Source organism: Chanodichthys erythropterus, chromosome 5 (assembly GCF_024489055.1).
Source record: "Chanodichthys erythropterus isolate Z2021 chromosome 5, ASM2448905v1, whole genome shotgun sequence".
NCBI classification, from domain to species: Eukaryota; Metazoa; Chordata; class Actinopteri; order Cypriniformes; family Xenocyprididae; genus Chanodichthys; species Chanodichthys erythropterus.
Window position 1 is genome coordinate 25,747,343 of NC_090225.1, and position 18,255 is coordinate 25,765,597.

Sequence of the window (18,255 nt, forward strand, 5' to 3'; positions counted from 1 at the left end):
CCATGATTGTGTAGCCTTCAGAACTAGACTGAGAGACCATTTAAAGGCCTTTGCAGATGTTTTGAGTTAATTAGCTGATTAGAGTGTGGCGCCAGGTGTCTTCAATATTGAACCTTTTCACAATATTCTAATTTTCTGAGATACTGAATTTGGGATTTTCCTTAGTTGTCAGTTATAATCATCGAAATTAAAAGAAATAAACATTTGAAATATGCCAGTCTGTGTGTAATGAATGAATATAATATACAAGTTTCATTTTTTGAATGGAATTAGTGAAATAAATCAACTTTTTGATGATATTCTAATTATATGATGTTGTCCTATAAATATTTTCATATTTAAATAAATCAAACAACACCGGATCCAAAACTGGATAAGTATTTATTGATAATTGAATTACATTTCTCTTTTATACACTTTTCATAAATGATACAGGATTTTACATTGTCATTTTTAAAGTCTTCTAACATTACAGCATCCGATGCCAATGACAAAACCAACAAAATATGAAAAAAAAAGTTTTTCATTCAACGTCACCCATTTCCTTTTTTCCCCGAAATATAATTTCCATTATAAGTGCACATGAAGAAAACTTTAAAGTAATACACATATTTAAAACAATCAGTGTGAGAGTATAATGAGGAGCTAAAGAAAGAGGGGCAAATGGGCGGAGCAAGGGGTGTTAGAGAAGGACACTATACAGTGCGCTCAGATCTTCCATACTCTCTGTTCTCAGGTCAGTGTTTAGAATAAAGGCAGCACTGCAGCGATCGAGCAGCAGCATCGAGACTGAGAGAGCAAAGACAGGCTAAAACAACACAACTTAGGAGAGAATCTTGACCAATCAGAGCCTGTGCAGCAAACGAGAGCGTCCTTACTGCTGGGTCATGGAGGGCGAGGGACTAGGTGGAAAAATTAAACTCTTGATGAACCAGGAGTCTATTAATCTGCAATTAGCATTCATAATATTCTTTGCTTTTTAGATTCATTTATATATAATTTCCCCATGTAAACATACATTCATGCAACACCCGCTTTAGAGTAGATTCCATATATTTGATATATTTTTTTAAAAAACCCTGAAACAAACAGAAACCCTACAAATAAAATAAAATAACAAAAACTTATCATCAGATAATGACCAGGCCCCAGACCTCTTAGATGGAGGTCAAGGGATGTCAGTGTACTGGGCATCTTTGAGTAACTTTCTGGAGTGTGTACTGGGTTGGATTTATGACTGTTGATCACATAAGTGAGGCAGAATGGATGTATTTTTGCTTATGATGATTTGGACTGCTATGGACGAAGATTATGCATGAATATAAAATTCATGAACATCATCACGAGACAAGATGCTCGCACCAAATGCACAACTCTCATTTTTTTAACATCATATTATCAGAAATGTCCACAGTGACCTTGATTCTGACTTCCATCAACATCCTCATTGTTCCTGGAAGGGCATCCCATTCAACCAGTCAGATTTTAATGTTTAGGATTTATATTTGTAATCATTTCCTTTAGGGCGATTAATGCATAGGGTCAGCCCTATGTCACAATGTTGTTCCAGGACAAATGGTATCCTGTACCCATTAGCTACAACTAGAGTGATGGAAACAAAGTTTAAACATTTTATTATAGGATATGCGTTCTGATAAACCCGGTTCAAACACAACTTGGTTAAAAGAGAGAAGCAGCTCCATTAAAACCAGCTGGCTTGCATATAATGCAGTTATAAGGCAGTGTCGTCCTTAAAATATTCACCTACAGTTCAGGTCATGCTGTGTTAAATTACAGTGTAACTCAGTCAAGCATGATGGGTAATTCCTATTGACCTGAACTCCTCACCAACGACAAACAATCTCAGTCCATCACAACACTTGCAATTTTAGCCAGACGTGCAGAATCCACAAACCACAGTTTGGTTTATCATAACTAGATTGTGCTTTCCCTCCCAAAAAGGTCTGTTTAAACCGTAAAATGCAAGTCTGTCATTATTTAACAATGTCACTCTGTTTTTTTTATACAAAATAGAGATATTCTGTAGAATTGTCACAGTTCATGTAGCTCTTTTCCATTAAACCACAGTTCATAGTGACCATGTCTGTTATGCTCCAAAAAGAACATTAAGAAAGTAGTTCATATGACTCAAACGCTTTTCCGGGTCTCCTGAAGTCATACAGTAGCTTTGTGTGAGGAACAGACTTAAATTGAAAAAGTTATTTGACCCAAAAATGAAAATTCTGTCATCATTTACTCACAATCATGTCGTTCCAAACCCATAAGACTTTCGTTCATCTTTGAAACATTATTTTTAACATTCTCTCATAATTTTTGTCCATCCATTAAAAATGCACACAACCAAAACTTTGCTGAATCAAAAAGTACAAAAAAGATGGTAATCAATATGAATCAAGTGGTTTAATCCAAGTCCCATGTATGTGCGCTGAACAATATATTTATATATTAATAAAAGCCTATATCAAATTGGTTCTTCAGAAGGATTAAACCACTCAATTTATATGGATTTACAATGTATTTTTGTACTATTTGATCCATCAAAGTTTTGGTTGCATGAACTTTCAATGGATGGACAAAAATGGTGAGAATCAAACAATCATGTTTCGAAGATGAATGGGTTTGCAATGACATGAGAGTGAGTAAATGAGTAATAATTTTCATTTTCGGGTCAACTTACATTAGTATGATATTTCAGAGCTTTGAGAAAAGGGAAAAGATTTCATTCTGCTCCTCAAAATTGTTGTTCTGTATGGCTTCAGAAGATTTGGAATAAAGTGCTGCAGGGATTACATATTTTTTGGGGCCAAAAACCAAAAACGAGTTAACATTTTAGCACTTCCAGTTTCACTGTCCTAAAGTCAATGTGTTTTTGGAATAGGGTTGTGGTTAAATGCCTAAAAAATAAAGTCTGTGGTGAACACACACTCAAGATATTTTTACATTTTATTTTATGACATATTATTGATATATTACTGATATATAGGGGTATTACTGATATATTTTAAAGGGTTAGTTCACCCAAAAATGAAAATTCTGCCGTTCCAAACCCGTAAGACTTTAGTTCTTCTTCGAAAATGAATCCATATGAATCGGGTGGTTTAGTCCAAATTTTCTGAAGAGACACGAACAGTTTATATGATGAACAGATTTTTATTCACATATAAACATTGATCAACTCACACATCAGTTGTTGTAAACAGAAGCTCAAACATGTTTGATTGACGTGCGAGAACCAGTGAGGTTTGAACTTATGGAAGAGGTTTGTTCTCGCACGTCAATCAGGTTCGGTTGAGCTTATGTTTGCTGATCAATGTTTATATGTGAATAAAAGCCTAAATTAAATCTGTTCATCATAAAAATTACATTACACAAAATTCCGCTCTGACAGCGGAAGTGATGTCTCGCACTCATTGAAGTATATGCGCGAGACATTACTGCCGTTGTCAGAGCGCGATCAGACCTCACTAAGTGAGTGCTGAACGCAGTTGGACATAGTGGTGTATTAGAGGTAAAAAATGATATAAATACTGTTCAGTTTCTCACACAAACCAATCGTTTCGTGTCTAGGGACATCAATGTGTCGTCACGAGCCACAGGGTTTAATTTGGATTTGTCTATGCAAGTTTTTTTAACGCTTATTGTTCAAGTTCCCATTCACTCTCATTATTTGACTGACAGACGGCAGCGGTTGCAGTTAAAAATCATCATTTGTGTTCTACTGAAGAAACAAAGTCACCTACACCTTGGATGCACTGGGGGTAAGCAGATAAATATCAAATTTTCATTTTTGGGTGAACTATCCCTTTAATAAAGTATTTTTGAGTTTCACAGAAAAATTTTGGATGAACTATCTCTTTAATATTCTTTCTTTTAGAGCTGTAGGCTGGAGTTTCACCCTGTAATATTTAAACACACAATAAGAATGGACACATGCTGCTGCTAAGGGGATCTGAAACTATTATGCGCCCTACCCACCTCTAGAGATACGAACACAACACAAATATGACTTTAAAAAAATGCTTAATGACAACCATAGGCACAAACATGGACAGTGTGACATAATGGACAGACTTCTGCTATAGAATCACAGAGCTGTTGAGTGCGCAGGGAATACCCATACGAGACAACAAGACTGTGAAAAAAACCAACATTAGATCAATTTTGTTTGAGAGCAACAAGTTGATTTCACATCCCTCAGATTCAAACGGTCTGGGTGACAATCTCTGTCGAAACAAAGGGAAATGATTACGAGAATTTTGTTTTCATAAACGTATTAATGTATAATCTCATAGTCTCAACTAGACTGAAGATGCATGGTCAATGCAAAACCAATGAAAATGATGTCGATGATCAGCTCAAACCAGCCAGAATCATTGCTAAGGCCTGTCGGCTAAAGATAGCACATATAGACAAAGGATGCGACGATCTCTCTCTATAGCATGCCACGAAGTGTGCAAAACACACGCTAATTCTAGATCTAAAATATTACACATTCTCTGCAGGTTCGAGAAGACTTGGCATATCGAGGCAGATTTATGCAGCTAAAAACGCCACATGACTGATGGGAAATTGATAGCGTCCAGAACCTTTTTTCAAGAAAAAGAAATCACATTTTACACAGTGTCCTGCCTTAAGACCGTTCGATGGGTCATTTTCTTGGATTGGGTCTGATAAACAGGTGTTTAGTAACAAGCACGCTGCAGCAGATGCTGTGAGGCACTGTGGGAAAATGCCATTTGATGATGTTTGAAAGATTTATGAGAAAAGAGGCGACCTTTTAAGAGAATCCATCCGCCAAGCGAGCATGTGTATGTGCGTTTCCCATCACAATGTAAACCGATCGAGTGTGTACAGGTACATCATATTTCTAAAAAAAGAAACTCAGTATCAGAGGCTCAGAGCATTAGGGATGGACTATTTGAGCGTCGTTTGGTGATGGGAATCTGGGAAAATAAAATATCAGCGCATCTGCAGATGTGTAATGTCTGGTGGCATGGTTCAAATATAAAGAAAATAATCTAATATTGAGTAAAAAAAAAGTTTCTATTCATTTCTTTTTGAGTATATAATAAACATAATATGGCTTTTAAAAAAAAGTGCCAACATTTCTTTGATTCTTTTTTCTTTTTGGAATAATAGAACACACAGTGATATTTTAGCTGTTAGATCTGTCTCCAGCTCTTAACAGGTCCGTACAGGAAGCGGGAAAGGAATCAAGAAGGTTTAGCTTAGGCTGTTGGGGGTACAGGTGTCAATGCAGCGTTTCGTCCACAAGAAGACTGGTTCGATGGTAAACAGACCTTTTCCAAATTGGAAAAGAGCACCACATCCAAAAATCTCTTCTGCAAAGTGTCAGAGTTAGGGATATCATCAGTACTCCAATGTGGGAAAAAAAACGGTTCAACCCAAGGGCAGATGGTTTTTAGACCTCAGTGTCTGTGTCCCATGCAAGACCTGGGGTCATTGTCTCATAGCGATGTACTGTTTGAATCCCAATGTCCCAACTTCCTGTACTCCTGTAGCATTATGAGAGCGCCTGATCCGCAAGCATCTGTCATCCGTTCAGGGATGTATTTTTGTCATTTCATTTAATTGTATCTCTTCTCCTCTGCATAGACTTGCCAAATAAAGGAAATAATATAAAGGATAATAATAAAACTCCGAAGCTTGCTGTGGATATGGTTTTTCATTGAGGTTGTAGAGATAAAACAAACACAAAAAGACAGACAGAAAACTAAACGCAAAGAGGCAGAAGAGAATGAAATAAGAGAGCGAGGCAGAAAGGGCTTCACGTTCTCATCAGTCCTTGCTGGAATTGATTTGCTGGACAGGGAGGTGCAACTGCAGCGGGTCTCGTAGACGCTTTAGATCCAGCTCCGCCTGAGGAAGAGAAGGAAAATTAGGATGAACGAATTCAGTTGAAGGAGCAGATCACCCCAAAAATGGAGATGCTGGAGAAAATGTTCACACTGCTCTTTCCCATACAACAAAAACAGAGAGTAATCAGGCGCTTAAAAAAAAAAAAAAAAAAAAAAAACCTTCAAAAATGACAAAAAAAGTACCATAACATTCAAGTAATTAAGTTTTTCCATGACACACGCCTGTGTACACTGAACGAAATTATAAACGCAACACTTTTGTTTTTACCCCCATTTTTTATGAGCTAAACTCAAAGATCTAAGACTTTTTCTATGTACACAAAAGGCATATTTCTCTCAAATATTGTTCACAAATCTGTCTAAATCTGTGTTAGTGAGCACTTCTCCTTTGCCGAGATTATCCATCCACCTCACAGGTGTGGCATATCAAGGTGCTGATTAGATTATTGTACAGTAAAACTGCACATTTTAGAGTGGCCTTTTATTGTGGCCAGCCTAAGGCACACCTGTGCAATAATTATGCTGTCTAATCAAACAAAAATTAGATTTAAACAATAAGACTAAACGTGTTGAGTTATATAACAATATCTAATGATTTCTGTCTATAAATATATCAAAACAGTTGTTCTCTTATCTATTAAAACATGTAAATATTAAAGCGTCTTTGGTGTTTACATGATTTCTACAAAACAAAACAGGAAACCGAGGGTTAACGCGGGTATGACGCAATTGACAGGCGCCTCCTCACGTCCCGGAGCCTTGGTTAAAATTGCAATTTTCTCACGATTTACAAATAGTTGGAATCTTTTGGGATATTGTAAGTAATCAAGTGAACAAAATATATAACACTGGCCTAGTGGTTTTTGGAAATTTTACTGCAAAATAGAGGGGAGATTTTCCACTAGTTATTCAATTGCGGATGGTTTCATTATCTCAGGCGGATAAAAAAAGTTTAAGAGGATAAAATAATAAAAGCAAAAATGTGTCTCCAAATATACATGGGCAGCCGTTAATATACCTGTGTGGCCTGCACAAGTAAAGTCTATGTGTGGCAACTGAAGCACTGGTTCACCTCTTGGTCCACTTAGGGTGTTTTCACTCTTGAGTCCTCTTTAAGGGTGTTTTCACATATAGTTCGTTTTAAAAGAACCAAACCCAGTTCACTTAAGTGAACCAGAAAGGGAACCAACCGAAAGTGACCTTAGTCCTTTTGGCGTTCACAATCTAGTGGACTCAAAAGAGAACCCAATCCTTTTTTTTTTGTCCTTTTCAGCATTGAAGTGATCAAGTGATCTCAGACCCTTTCTTGTTCACACCACAACTTTATAAGAACTCAGACCCCAACTTTCTGTGTTTTCAGTAACACTGCTGCATCTTTCCAATTGACCCTTCGCAAAGACCCGCCCCTCTTAGTTACTGTTGCTTTGTCCGACAAGCCGTGGCGCTGTCACGCCACACGCAGTGAAAAATACATCACGGAGCAAAGAGGACACTGAAAACACATCGACAGACAAGATAGAGCAGGTTACCTATGATATTAAACAAAGTCCCAGCTTTAAAACTGTGTAGTTTTTTTAAGAAATTCAAACTATAAAAAACATTTTTTTGCTCTTTATTGTGTTGTGACCATGGTCGTGACAGATTGCTGTAGCGCCTCAGCTCAAGAGGCTCGTGAACCTATCATCTCTTCTTACTAGTTCATTTATAGCATCAAATAAACACATATACATATATATATATATATATATATATATATATATATATATATATGGCGTAAATGTTTAATAAAAGAAAATAAAGTTTATTATTATTACTGATTAGAGAACATGGAAGTTGAAACAAAATAGCGGCTGAATATTGCTAAAACAACTTTTTCTATGCATACAAAAAACCAATGGAACTTACTATATAAAATATAAACGTAATGGGTTAGTAAATATTAACATTAACCAAGATTACATGCCGCTAGTGATCATTAGTAGTTTATATTAAGTGTAAAAAGGAATGTGATATTTATATTATATAACACAAATATATTAAGCATTCCCCCCGGAACGCGATCGCGAATGGACCTTGTTGTCAGCAGTGACGGAAAAGACGGAACAGCGGGAATGGCGAGCCTGAAGGTACACTTGTCGAAACGAAACACAAAGCGGACCGAGACGCAACCACAAACAAACCTCCAGTGGTCTGAGTACGGTTCGCTTTTGGGTCCTTTTAGGGGGGGTCTGAGATCACTTGGTTTGTTTACATATACATTTCAAACTGCTCCGAGAGCGTTTGAAAGGGTTAAATGAACTAGGTGTGAAAACACCCAAACCCCTTTAAGTGGACCAAGAGGTGGACCAAGAGGTGAACCAAGTGAAAAAGGGCCCAGTTCTCTTTACGTTCACACTGTCCCTGTCCCTAAAAGAGGACTTTTTGATCCACTTAAATAGAAATGTGGTCTTAAACCTCTTTGTGTTCATACTGTTGCTTTTTTTGGGATCTAGTCCAGTTCAGTGTTTAATGTCTGACCTTATGGCCTTCAAAATGATCCCATTCACTTACATTGTGCCTCACTAACCAAGAAATTAGTTTGTAAAGATTACTATTAATTATTATTTTGTAAAACGACATTGCTACAAATGCTCTTGAATGAGCTTAAGTTGTTTATCTTTTGCACAAAAATATAAACTGTTGCAATATTACATTCATATTCTTGCACTATATCACATCCATCTTTGTAAATAACATTTATTTTGAATAGTTTTCTTTGAATCATGTTTTTTTTTTTTTTTTGCAAGGACAAATACAATAAAAAAAAAGATGCAAATGAAATAAACTGCTTTCAATTTTCCATGTACAGTAGGTATACCTAAAAGCAGCATTTAAGTAAGAAATTGAATAATCAAGTGGCAAAATAAAACTGCATATTCTTCACTTTATGAATAAAACATATACTGATTCTACTGATTGTTTTATTAGGCTGTCTCTTCAGTACACTTCAGTAATGGATCGATCCAATATACTGATAAACATGCATGATTTCTTTCCCAGATACATTCACTTAAAATAAAGCTGGTTTATGTGAGTGTTTTGACACTTTAAAAGCAATAAGACTCTACAGATTTTTAATTAAATTAAATTAAACTAAAAATAAAAATTAAACGCATGCAGGCATCTCTCTTACACAGCTTGTAAGCAGTTAAAATCATAATAAACAAGTGTACGATGTGACTAAATAATTTGTAGAGATCTGAAAGCAGCAGCCATGATGAACAGCTGATTTGTACGGAGACATCTAATGACCAAACTACATTAGAATTCCCAGAGTGGTCTGTGTTCAGATTGTGTGTTTTTAATCGAACCGTACCGTAAGATGAAATCGAACCGTACTCAGACCACCTCCCAAGATGGTCTCGATCTCGAAGGTGAGATTGTTTGGAGTGTTCACATATGGGCCAAAAAGCTTCAGAGCGTTATGAATCAGCGTATCGAATCATGATTCGGATCACGTGTCAAACCGCCAAACTGCTGAAATCACATGACTTTGGTGCTCCGAAGCTTCCTGAAGCAGTGTTTTGACATCGGCCATCACTAAATAAGTCATTATTTTGTTTTTTTGGCGCACCAAAAATATTCTTGTCACTTTATAATATTAATATTGAACCCCTGTGCTCACATGAACTGATTTAAATATGTTTTTAGTACATTAATGGATCTTGAGAGAGGAAGTGTCATTGCTCCCTATGAAGGCCTCATGGAGACATCGGATTTCAACTAAAATATCTTAATTTGTGTTCTTAATAGGTCTTACAGATGTGGAACGACATGAGGCTGAGTAATAAATGACACAATTTTCATTTTTGGGTGAACTAACCCTTTAAAGGGGTCTGAGTTTGGTTCTTTTAATGAGGACTCAAGTGTGAAAACACCCTAAGCTACTATGAGTTCACAGAAGTGTAAAAAAATGCTAATATTGTATCTAGAATTATTTACAGTATTTTTAATTGTCCACGTTACCATATGTTATTACCATATATTAATTACAGTAATAAACCATATTACCAACATTACCATGTCTAGTGAGTACATAACAACAGTTTTCATTTCTGGTGAACTGTTCCTTTAAGAGAATGCAAGGAGTGATGACGTTTGTTTGCTAGCTTACCTCAGCAATCGCATCCTTCAGTTTGTTGTACTTCTCAATGTCAAAACGTGTTCTCTTCGCTCCCTTATGAAAGAACAGCAGGTACTGTCTGTCCCTGGCGTCTGGGTAAATATATTCCTGTGTGAGAAAACAATAGCAGAGAGGTCAGGTGGATCTCCTCCTGCTGCGGCAACTATGTATTCACAGGGAGCTTATGAAATCCCACTGATCTTCTAAGGCAAGTTCTACAGAGAAAGAGCTCAAGCTGCTCACCTGACGTGTCAGCACGAAGTAAGCATACATAGCCATGGCTGTGCCGTAGGTGATAAAATATGTGACGGGCTCCATGATATCCCATGAGTACTCCCACCAGGTCAGCCGTGCCAGAATGCCAAATTGTGTGGCCATGTAAGCCATCCCGCCCCATAGCACCCAAGTAGTCCTGCGCTCTGCTTTCCTACTCAGTTCTTCTTTAACCTGAGAAAAGGAGATTTTGACATTACAGTACAGCTTCTCAGCACAGATTTTTGCTAGGTTGTGTTGAAAAGTAAAATGACAAATCATTAACCAAAATTTCTTATGGCTGCTTTTTCAAAATAATGTAATGTTTAATTCTTCCTTTAACATGTTTAAAACTGTTTACACATTAATTCAAGTGCTTCTTTGTGCCTTATTAACAACATAGGATTATGTATATTTATATATAAAATAGATTATATATATTAATATATAAAATATATTTCCGTAATGGCAAGGCTGAATTTTCAGCATCATTACTGCAGTCTTCCGCATCACATGATCTTTCAGAAATAATTCTAATATTCTGATTTAGTGCTTAATTTTTATTAATTATAATTAGTGCTCATTTAATAATAATGTTTCTTATTATTATACATTTTTTTCAGGATTCTTTGATAGAATGTTCAAAAGAACAGCATTTATTTGAAATAGAAATATTTTGTTACATTATACATTCTTTACTGTCACTTGAAACATTTTAATGCATCCTTGTTTAATAAAGTATTAAAGGTGCCATAGAATGCTTTTTTACACAAGGTGTAATATAAGTCTAAGATGTCCCCTGAATGTGTTTGTGAAGCTTCAGCTCAAAATACCCCATAGATTTTTTTTTATTCATTTTTGTAACTGCCTATTTTGGGGCGTCATTAAATATGCGCCGATTAAGCACACTTCCCCTTTAAATTCTCTCGCTCCCCGCCCCCAAGCTCACGACTGCCTTAAAAATTGCATAAAAAAAGTTCACACAGCTAATATAACCCTCAAAATGAATCTTTACAAAGTATTCATCATGCAGCATGTCTAATCACGTAAGTATAGTATTTATTTGGATGTTCACATTTGATTCTGAATGAGTTTGATAGTGCTTCGTGGCTAAAGCTAACATTACACACTGTTGGAGAGATTTATAAAGAATGAAGTTGTTTATGAATTATACAGACTGCAAGTGTTTAAAAATGAAAATACGACATTGCTTTGGTCTCTGTGAAAACAGTAAGAAATGATGGTAACTTTAACCACATTTAACAGTACATTAGCAACATGCAACGTTAATTCTGCCTTGTGTAATGCCTTGAACATGGGCTGGCATATGCAAATATTGGGGGCGTACATATTAATGATCCCTACTGTTACGTCACAGCCCATGTTATGTTGAGATTCGCCTGTTCTTCTGAGGTCTTTTAAACAAATGAGATTTACATAAGAAGGAGGAAACAATGGAGTTTGAGACTCACTGTTTGTCATTTCCATGTACTGAACTCTTGTTATTTAACTATGCCAAGGTAAATTCAATTTTTAATTCTATGGCACCTTAAATTTGTATGTTTTTTTTTTTTTTTTTTAAATCTTACTTACCCCAAGCTTTTAAATAATAGTGTATAATGGTTTCACTCTATGAAGCAGCACAACAGTTTGCTACATTGATAATGATAAGAAATGCATTCATTTCTTGAGCAGCAAATCAGCATATTAGAATGATTTCTGAAGGATCATGTGACACTGAAGACTGGAGTAATGATGCTGAAAATTCAGCTTTGTCATCACAGGAATAAATTACATTTTTACATATATTAACATAGAAAACACTTTTAAATTGCAATAATATTTCACTTTTACTATAATATATATAAAAAAAATCTTCCTAACTTTTGACCACCAGTATACATAATATATTAGGCAAGCTTCATTAAAATATAGCTAAATGTATATCCAAAGTATGTCACAATAAAATCAGAAACAAACATACGGTCACGTTAATGCCAAAAACACTTATTTCCTCATACTAGAAGCATTTTTTTAATTTATTTTTTATTTATTTATTCATTATTATAATTTTTTTTTTTTTATTTTAGTCTATTTTGCACCCTCCATTTTAAGGCTAAATAAGTCTTTTCAATTTGCTATCCTTGCAGAACAAACATACAAGCAAAAGAAACCATAGGCTGGGGCGCCGCTAGAAATTTTGGGCCCTATGAAAGAATTTGAGGTAGGAGCCCCTAGCTCTTTCTAATTTGTACTTGGCCTTAAAATTGCACAGTTCTTGTAATTGTTAATTATAGCATTTGTTACAATTTGTTACAGGTAATTATATCCTTAGACAATATAAACAATTTTTTCTTTCTTTCTTTCTTTTTTGTTATGAATATAATATAAATATTTAGTGAAAAAACTATTCCCTTAGATTATCTATTATAAATTCTACAACTAGTCAAAACTTGCCATAATAAATACAATAGAACGTGACGCCCCTGACTGTAGGCCAGATCGTTGAAGAGTCAGTGAATGTGTCAATGCTTTCAATGAAATTTTTTGCTTTATTAGGTTATCTTTGCACACTTCTTCTGGAAGAACACACACACACACAGGTTTGTTTTTGTGAATTGTGGGGACATTCCATAGGCGTAATGGTTTTTATACTGTACAAACCGTATTTTCTATCGACCTACACCAACCCTACCCCTAAACCTACTCATCACAGGAAACTGTGCACATGTTTACTTTCACAAAAAAAAAAAAAAAAAAAAGAAAAAACTTTTGTATGAATTATAAGCCTTTTGAAAGATGGGGACATGGTGTAATGTCCTCATAAGTCACCCTCTCCTTGTAATACCTGTGTCATACCCCTGTCATCATACAAATTTGTGTCCTGATGTCACAAAAATGCGCACACTCTCTCTCTCTCTCTCACACACACACACACACACACACACACACACACACACACACACACACACACACACACACACACACACACACACACACACACACACACACACACACACACACACACACACACACACACACACACACACACACACACACACACACACACACACACACACAAACTTTGCAATTACAAAATTAGCAGTATTCATGCAGCTCTCAGTGTGTAAAAGCCCTCTATTCCACACTTAATCTACTGTGCAATTAGAGTCACAGCTTAATTATCAGCTGTCATTATGATCAGATAATGTGTGTTAGTATCACTTTAGATGTTTGCTGCCTGTGATATCCCACAATCCTGTGTGTGTGGTTCAGCGATTGGTGGAACTAGTAAGAAACGGAATACATAAATTCATAAATGTCACATTTGTTCCAGTTTTTGGATTCAATTTACTGAAAAGTCTTAAAGGTACATTTTTACACATTTTTAGACCGTTCAGTAACCAAAAAATTGATTAGAAGTTATTCAGACCTCCAAACTTCAAAAAGTTGCATTCATATAAAAGACGCAACCATAGAACCAGTCTTCTAACAAACAGCAGTGCATGTACACTGGTTCTGTGGGTGCCTCTTCAGATGAATGCAATCGTGTTGTTGATCATAATTGATGTTCTTACAGCTGGATGCTAGTATGTATGTAAACTGCCATAGCTTTTGAAAATCTGACCATAAATAAAGATGTTGGTTGATCTTGCCAACATGCTGAAAATTTACATAATGCAGGGCAAAGACTCCAGCAGTTCATAATGCAATCTTGAACAAGATGAATGATTATCAATGCTTGAATCAAACTCACTTAAAATGCCAACAATTTCTTTTTTCCACGCATCACTTTTTATTGTATCTCTGCATGTGGGCTGAGACGAATCATTTAGAACAGGGAAACTGCTTAAAGTAACATTAACTTCTCCATTTTCTTTGACGGAAGATGAATCATGAGAGCTCCACTGTCTTCACTTCAGCTGTCGCATAACATTTTTGCTCATTTGCATGAAACTTTTCTTAACTTTGTAGCATTGCTGGACACAAATGGAAGCCTGTTGCTGCCACAAAGTATAAAAAAATAAAATTGTAATTGACTATATCTCCATCTGTGACTTTAGCAATGCATATATCTTGCAGCTGTGATTGTTTTTTGTAATAGCAACTTTATATTTTACAATGACTTTATATCTTGTTATTGCAACTTTCTATCTCCCTGTGACTTCATATCACAAAATGTGACTTTTGAAATTGTGACTAAAGCCCTGTTTGAATGTCAATTGTTTCCCATGGACGTCTGTAAAAATCTGCATGGCACCTCAGTGATGAAACTCATGCATTCAGATGGAGGAGCGATTTCTTAATCCTAATAACAGATGTCAGCTGTAAATAAAATGTCATATGCTTTGAATAATACGGAAAAATTAATATTTAATTTAATAATAGGAAAATAATATCCCATTTCTTACTTGATTAAAAATGGGAAAATAGTCATGCTATAGTTGAAATGGTTTTCTGTCTTGCATTTTATCCCTCATTTTAAAAATGTGGAAATTAGCAGAAATAAGTTAATGCAACCTCTTATTTACACAAAGTAAACAAAGCTGCTTGGTTTAAATTTTTAATGTATATAATTGCACATAATACAAATTTTAAAATTGTATTGCATAACTGTTGCTGCCATAATAACAGTGTTGGTCACATTGCTTTAAAAAAGTAATTAGTTATAGTTACTAGTTACTTCTCACAAATAGTAACGGAGATAGTAACTGAGTTACATCATTATAAAAGTAACTAATTACCAGGGAAAGTAACTATTGCGTTACTTTAAAAAAATAAAATAAAAATATGCCAAATAAATTGAATGCCCCCAATATTACATATAAGTCTAAGAATAAATTATTCTTGATGCGACTCCTGACTCATGATCCGCTCTTGCTCACGACATGAAATTTCTCTGTACTGTGTTGGTAGCCATTAAAGAAAACGTAGTTTCATATTTACGTTTAAATAGTCCTATGTTATGTTTTAAATCCATTTATTCGATTATGAAAAGTTAGTGAACAGCATGAGTAAGATGCATCATAAGATGCGCAAATATATCGGGAGACATGGAGTGGGTCAGACATTATTTTAAACACTTCATTAAGTTTTGTTTTATAGAAAGCCTCTCTTTAAAGTGAATTTCGTTTTGTACAAAATTGTATCTTAATTTTAATCAATGTTTCATCTACCAATTGCTTGGATTTAATATATAACAAGCAAATATAGCAGACAATAAAATCATGTCATGGAGGCGGGGGTGCGATCACTGGCGCGTTAACTGGAGCACGACTTATAGGCTAAATGAACCGAAACTCAGAGGCTGCTTGCCTCGCAGACATGAGAAATATATCTATAGAATGCTTGAAATATCTACTTTAACGAAAATGAAGATATTAAAAACGAAAAACAAAGAGGCTACTCTGATTATGTAGCCTAATCCGAATGAAATGTGCATTATCTCTCTAGGCGCGTCCATATGAGCAGATGATCAGCAATGAGAATCAGCAATGTCAACTTCATCTTTGCAGCTGACACGGATTCAGAAAACATTACTTCATTAATAAACAATTAAAATGTCTCCTTACTGTTTTTGTCACACTCATAATCATTACTTTTGCCGGTTCTTTATGCCATTGAGTGCTATATAGCCTTTTTTATGTAAACGCTCCTTATTATGGTTTATTCTCTCCAGTATTTAAGAAATTAAATTAATATAAATGTGATTAGTCAACTAATAGCTTAAATGAACAACTACTAGTCGACTAGAAAAAAACTAATTTAACATATTTTCGATCAAGCATCAAAAAGGGTATTCTGGTTTGAGCTCGCGCTTCGCGCGCATGCTCTGACAGACACACACACACAGCGCATCATACCTTGTTATCAGTTTAAAATTATATTTGTGTATGACTAACCGCAGCACACACCAGAGAGAAAAAAAACTTTGCAGGTCCTATGGCTGAGAGAGAGCTTACTCGGATGAAAACCGCTTCAGTGAGCTCAATTATAGTAACGCAGCATTTTTTTGTCAGTAACGGTACAGCGTTGTAACGGGAGAAAAAGTAATTCGTTTGATTACTCGTTACTGAAAAAATTAACGGCGTTAGTAACGCCGTTTATTTATAACACGGTTATTCCCATCACTGCACAATAATGACCCATTTCAAATGTTTACATGCTTTTCTTCTCTTTCTTCTTTTTGTTTTTAACAGCTCCCCTTCGCTGAGGTGGAGCGGTGATGAAATATTGTTCTCGTAAATACTTTGAAGCATTTCTGTAGCCTAATAAAAGTATACATTTTTAAAATGCAAACTACCATGAAGCGCAACAGTTACTGTACAGTGCTCAGCAGTGGTCAAAAAGGATTTAAACAGTGATTTTTGAATCGATCCTTTCTTGTAAACTCAGAGATGTGCAATTAAATGACCACATGAACTTGGTGTGTGTCAAAAACAATACATAATTCGACCAGAGATTTTTTTTTTGTGGGTGGTGGGAGAAAACACTGACATATTTTTAATCGAACGGCAATAAAATCACTGACTAACCCCTGTAAATGTTGCAAAAATCTAACGTCCCAATGATCCAAAATCCAAATTGTTGTATTTGTTGCATATGGACTGCAAATCTCGCAGGAGCGAGTGGTTTTACCTTCGCTGCGTGTGGGAGTGGGCAGTCAAAAAATACAGTGCGGGTCCTGCAGATTTGGTGCATAACAAGAAAGGAGTCAACAAATTAAGTTCACCACAGTCGATCAGTAACAGTTTCCTCCATAGCAGTCTAGGCCAAGTGATTCATTATTTAATTCATTCATTAAGTTTAATATTTTTAGTATTATTTACTTAATGTACTATATTTTAATCAGGCTACATAAACACCTGTGATATCTGTGTGATTTTTATTTCCTATTTATTTTATTTATTTATTTATTTTTTATATATATTTAATTTGTTAAATATGTATTTATTTTATAAGTAATTCAATTAAATAATGTGCTTTGTTAGGTTACCAGAGTTTAACTGTTATGTTAGGTGTGTGTGTTGTTATGCATACGTTTAAATATGTTTTTAGGCTACGCTAGTTGTGATGTTTTATTTTAACAGTTGTTTGAGTTTGAGTTTTTAAGGCTAATAAAACTTATGGTCAGTTTAATTGAATGCAATATTTTATCTCTGTTATTCTGAATGTTTAGCATAGCCCTAATGTTTGTGTAATTTTTTCACAATTTCTACAAGCTGTAACAGAATGTTTGCAGGTGTGGGCAGGAGTGGATATAAATATTGCAGGTGCGGATGGGAGTGAAACACACACGTTGCGGGAGAGGGCGGTAATAGTCAGAAATTAAGCAGGAGCAGGATGAAAAAAATTTGTCCCACGCAGGACTCTACTTTATCTCTCGCAATGTGGCTTTTTTAGTAATGCAACTTCATTTCTTAAAATTGTAATTTTCTCATTTTAATCTTTCTTGCTGTTACCTTGTTAATTTGTTTACTCTGAGGTGGAAACGACTTCCACAGGACACAGGATGTTTTGGTGCAAAATAGACTAAGACTGTAAAAAAAACTTTCATTATGAGGGCAATAAATTAGGGATTTTTTATGTTAAATGGTTAGCTCACCCAAAAACAAATTTTCTGTCATTAATTACTCACCCTCATGTCGTTCCACACCCGTAAGACCTTCGTTCATCTTCGGAACACAAATTAAGATATTTTTGATGAAATTCGATAGCTGTATGACTCCATAGACAGCAATTTAACCACCATTTTTAAGGTCCAGAAAGGTACTAAAGACATCGTTAAAACCGTCGACACGACTGCAGTGGTTTAACGTTAAAGGATTAGTTCACTTTCAAATTAAAATTTCCTGATTATTTACTCAATTTTGACCTTCAACCGTTTGGAGGCCATTGAATTCCTCTATAAGGAGAGGAATGTTTTCATCAAATTTCTTT

General features: G+C 35.4%; 1 protein-coding gene across 1 annotated transcript in view; it reads right to left on the minus strand.

Annotated features, from left to right (window-relative positions):
• Positions 1-375: 375 nt before the first annotated feature.
• The window catches only part of mcu (mitochondrial calcium uniporter), a 115,923-nt gene continuing 98,043 nt past the window's right edge, over positions 376-18,255 (minus strand). The window contains exons 7-9 of the mRNA XM_067386719.1: positions 10,306-10,509; positions 10,054-10,170; positions 376-5,901 (exon numbers count right to left, since the gene is read on the minus strand). Coding sequence (XP_067242820.1) covers positions 5,821-5,901; positions 10,054-10,170; positions 10,306-10,509 — 402 coding nt within the window. The 3' untranslated portion in view covers positions 376-5,820. The remainder of the gene's footprint in view (positions 5,902-10,053; positions 10,171-10,305; positions 10,510-18,255) is intronic.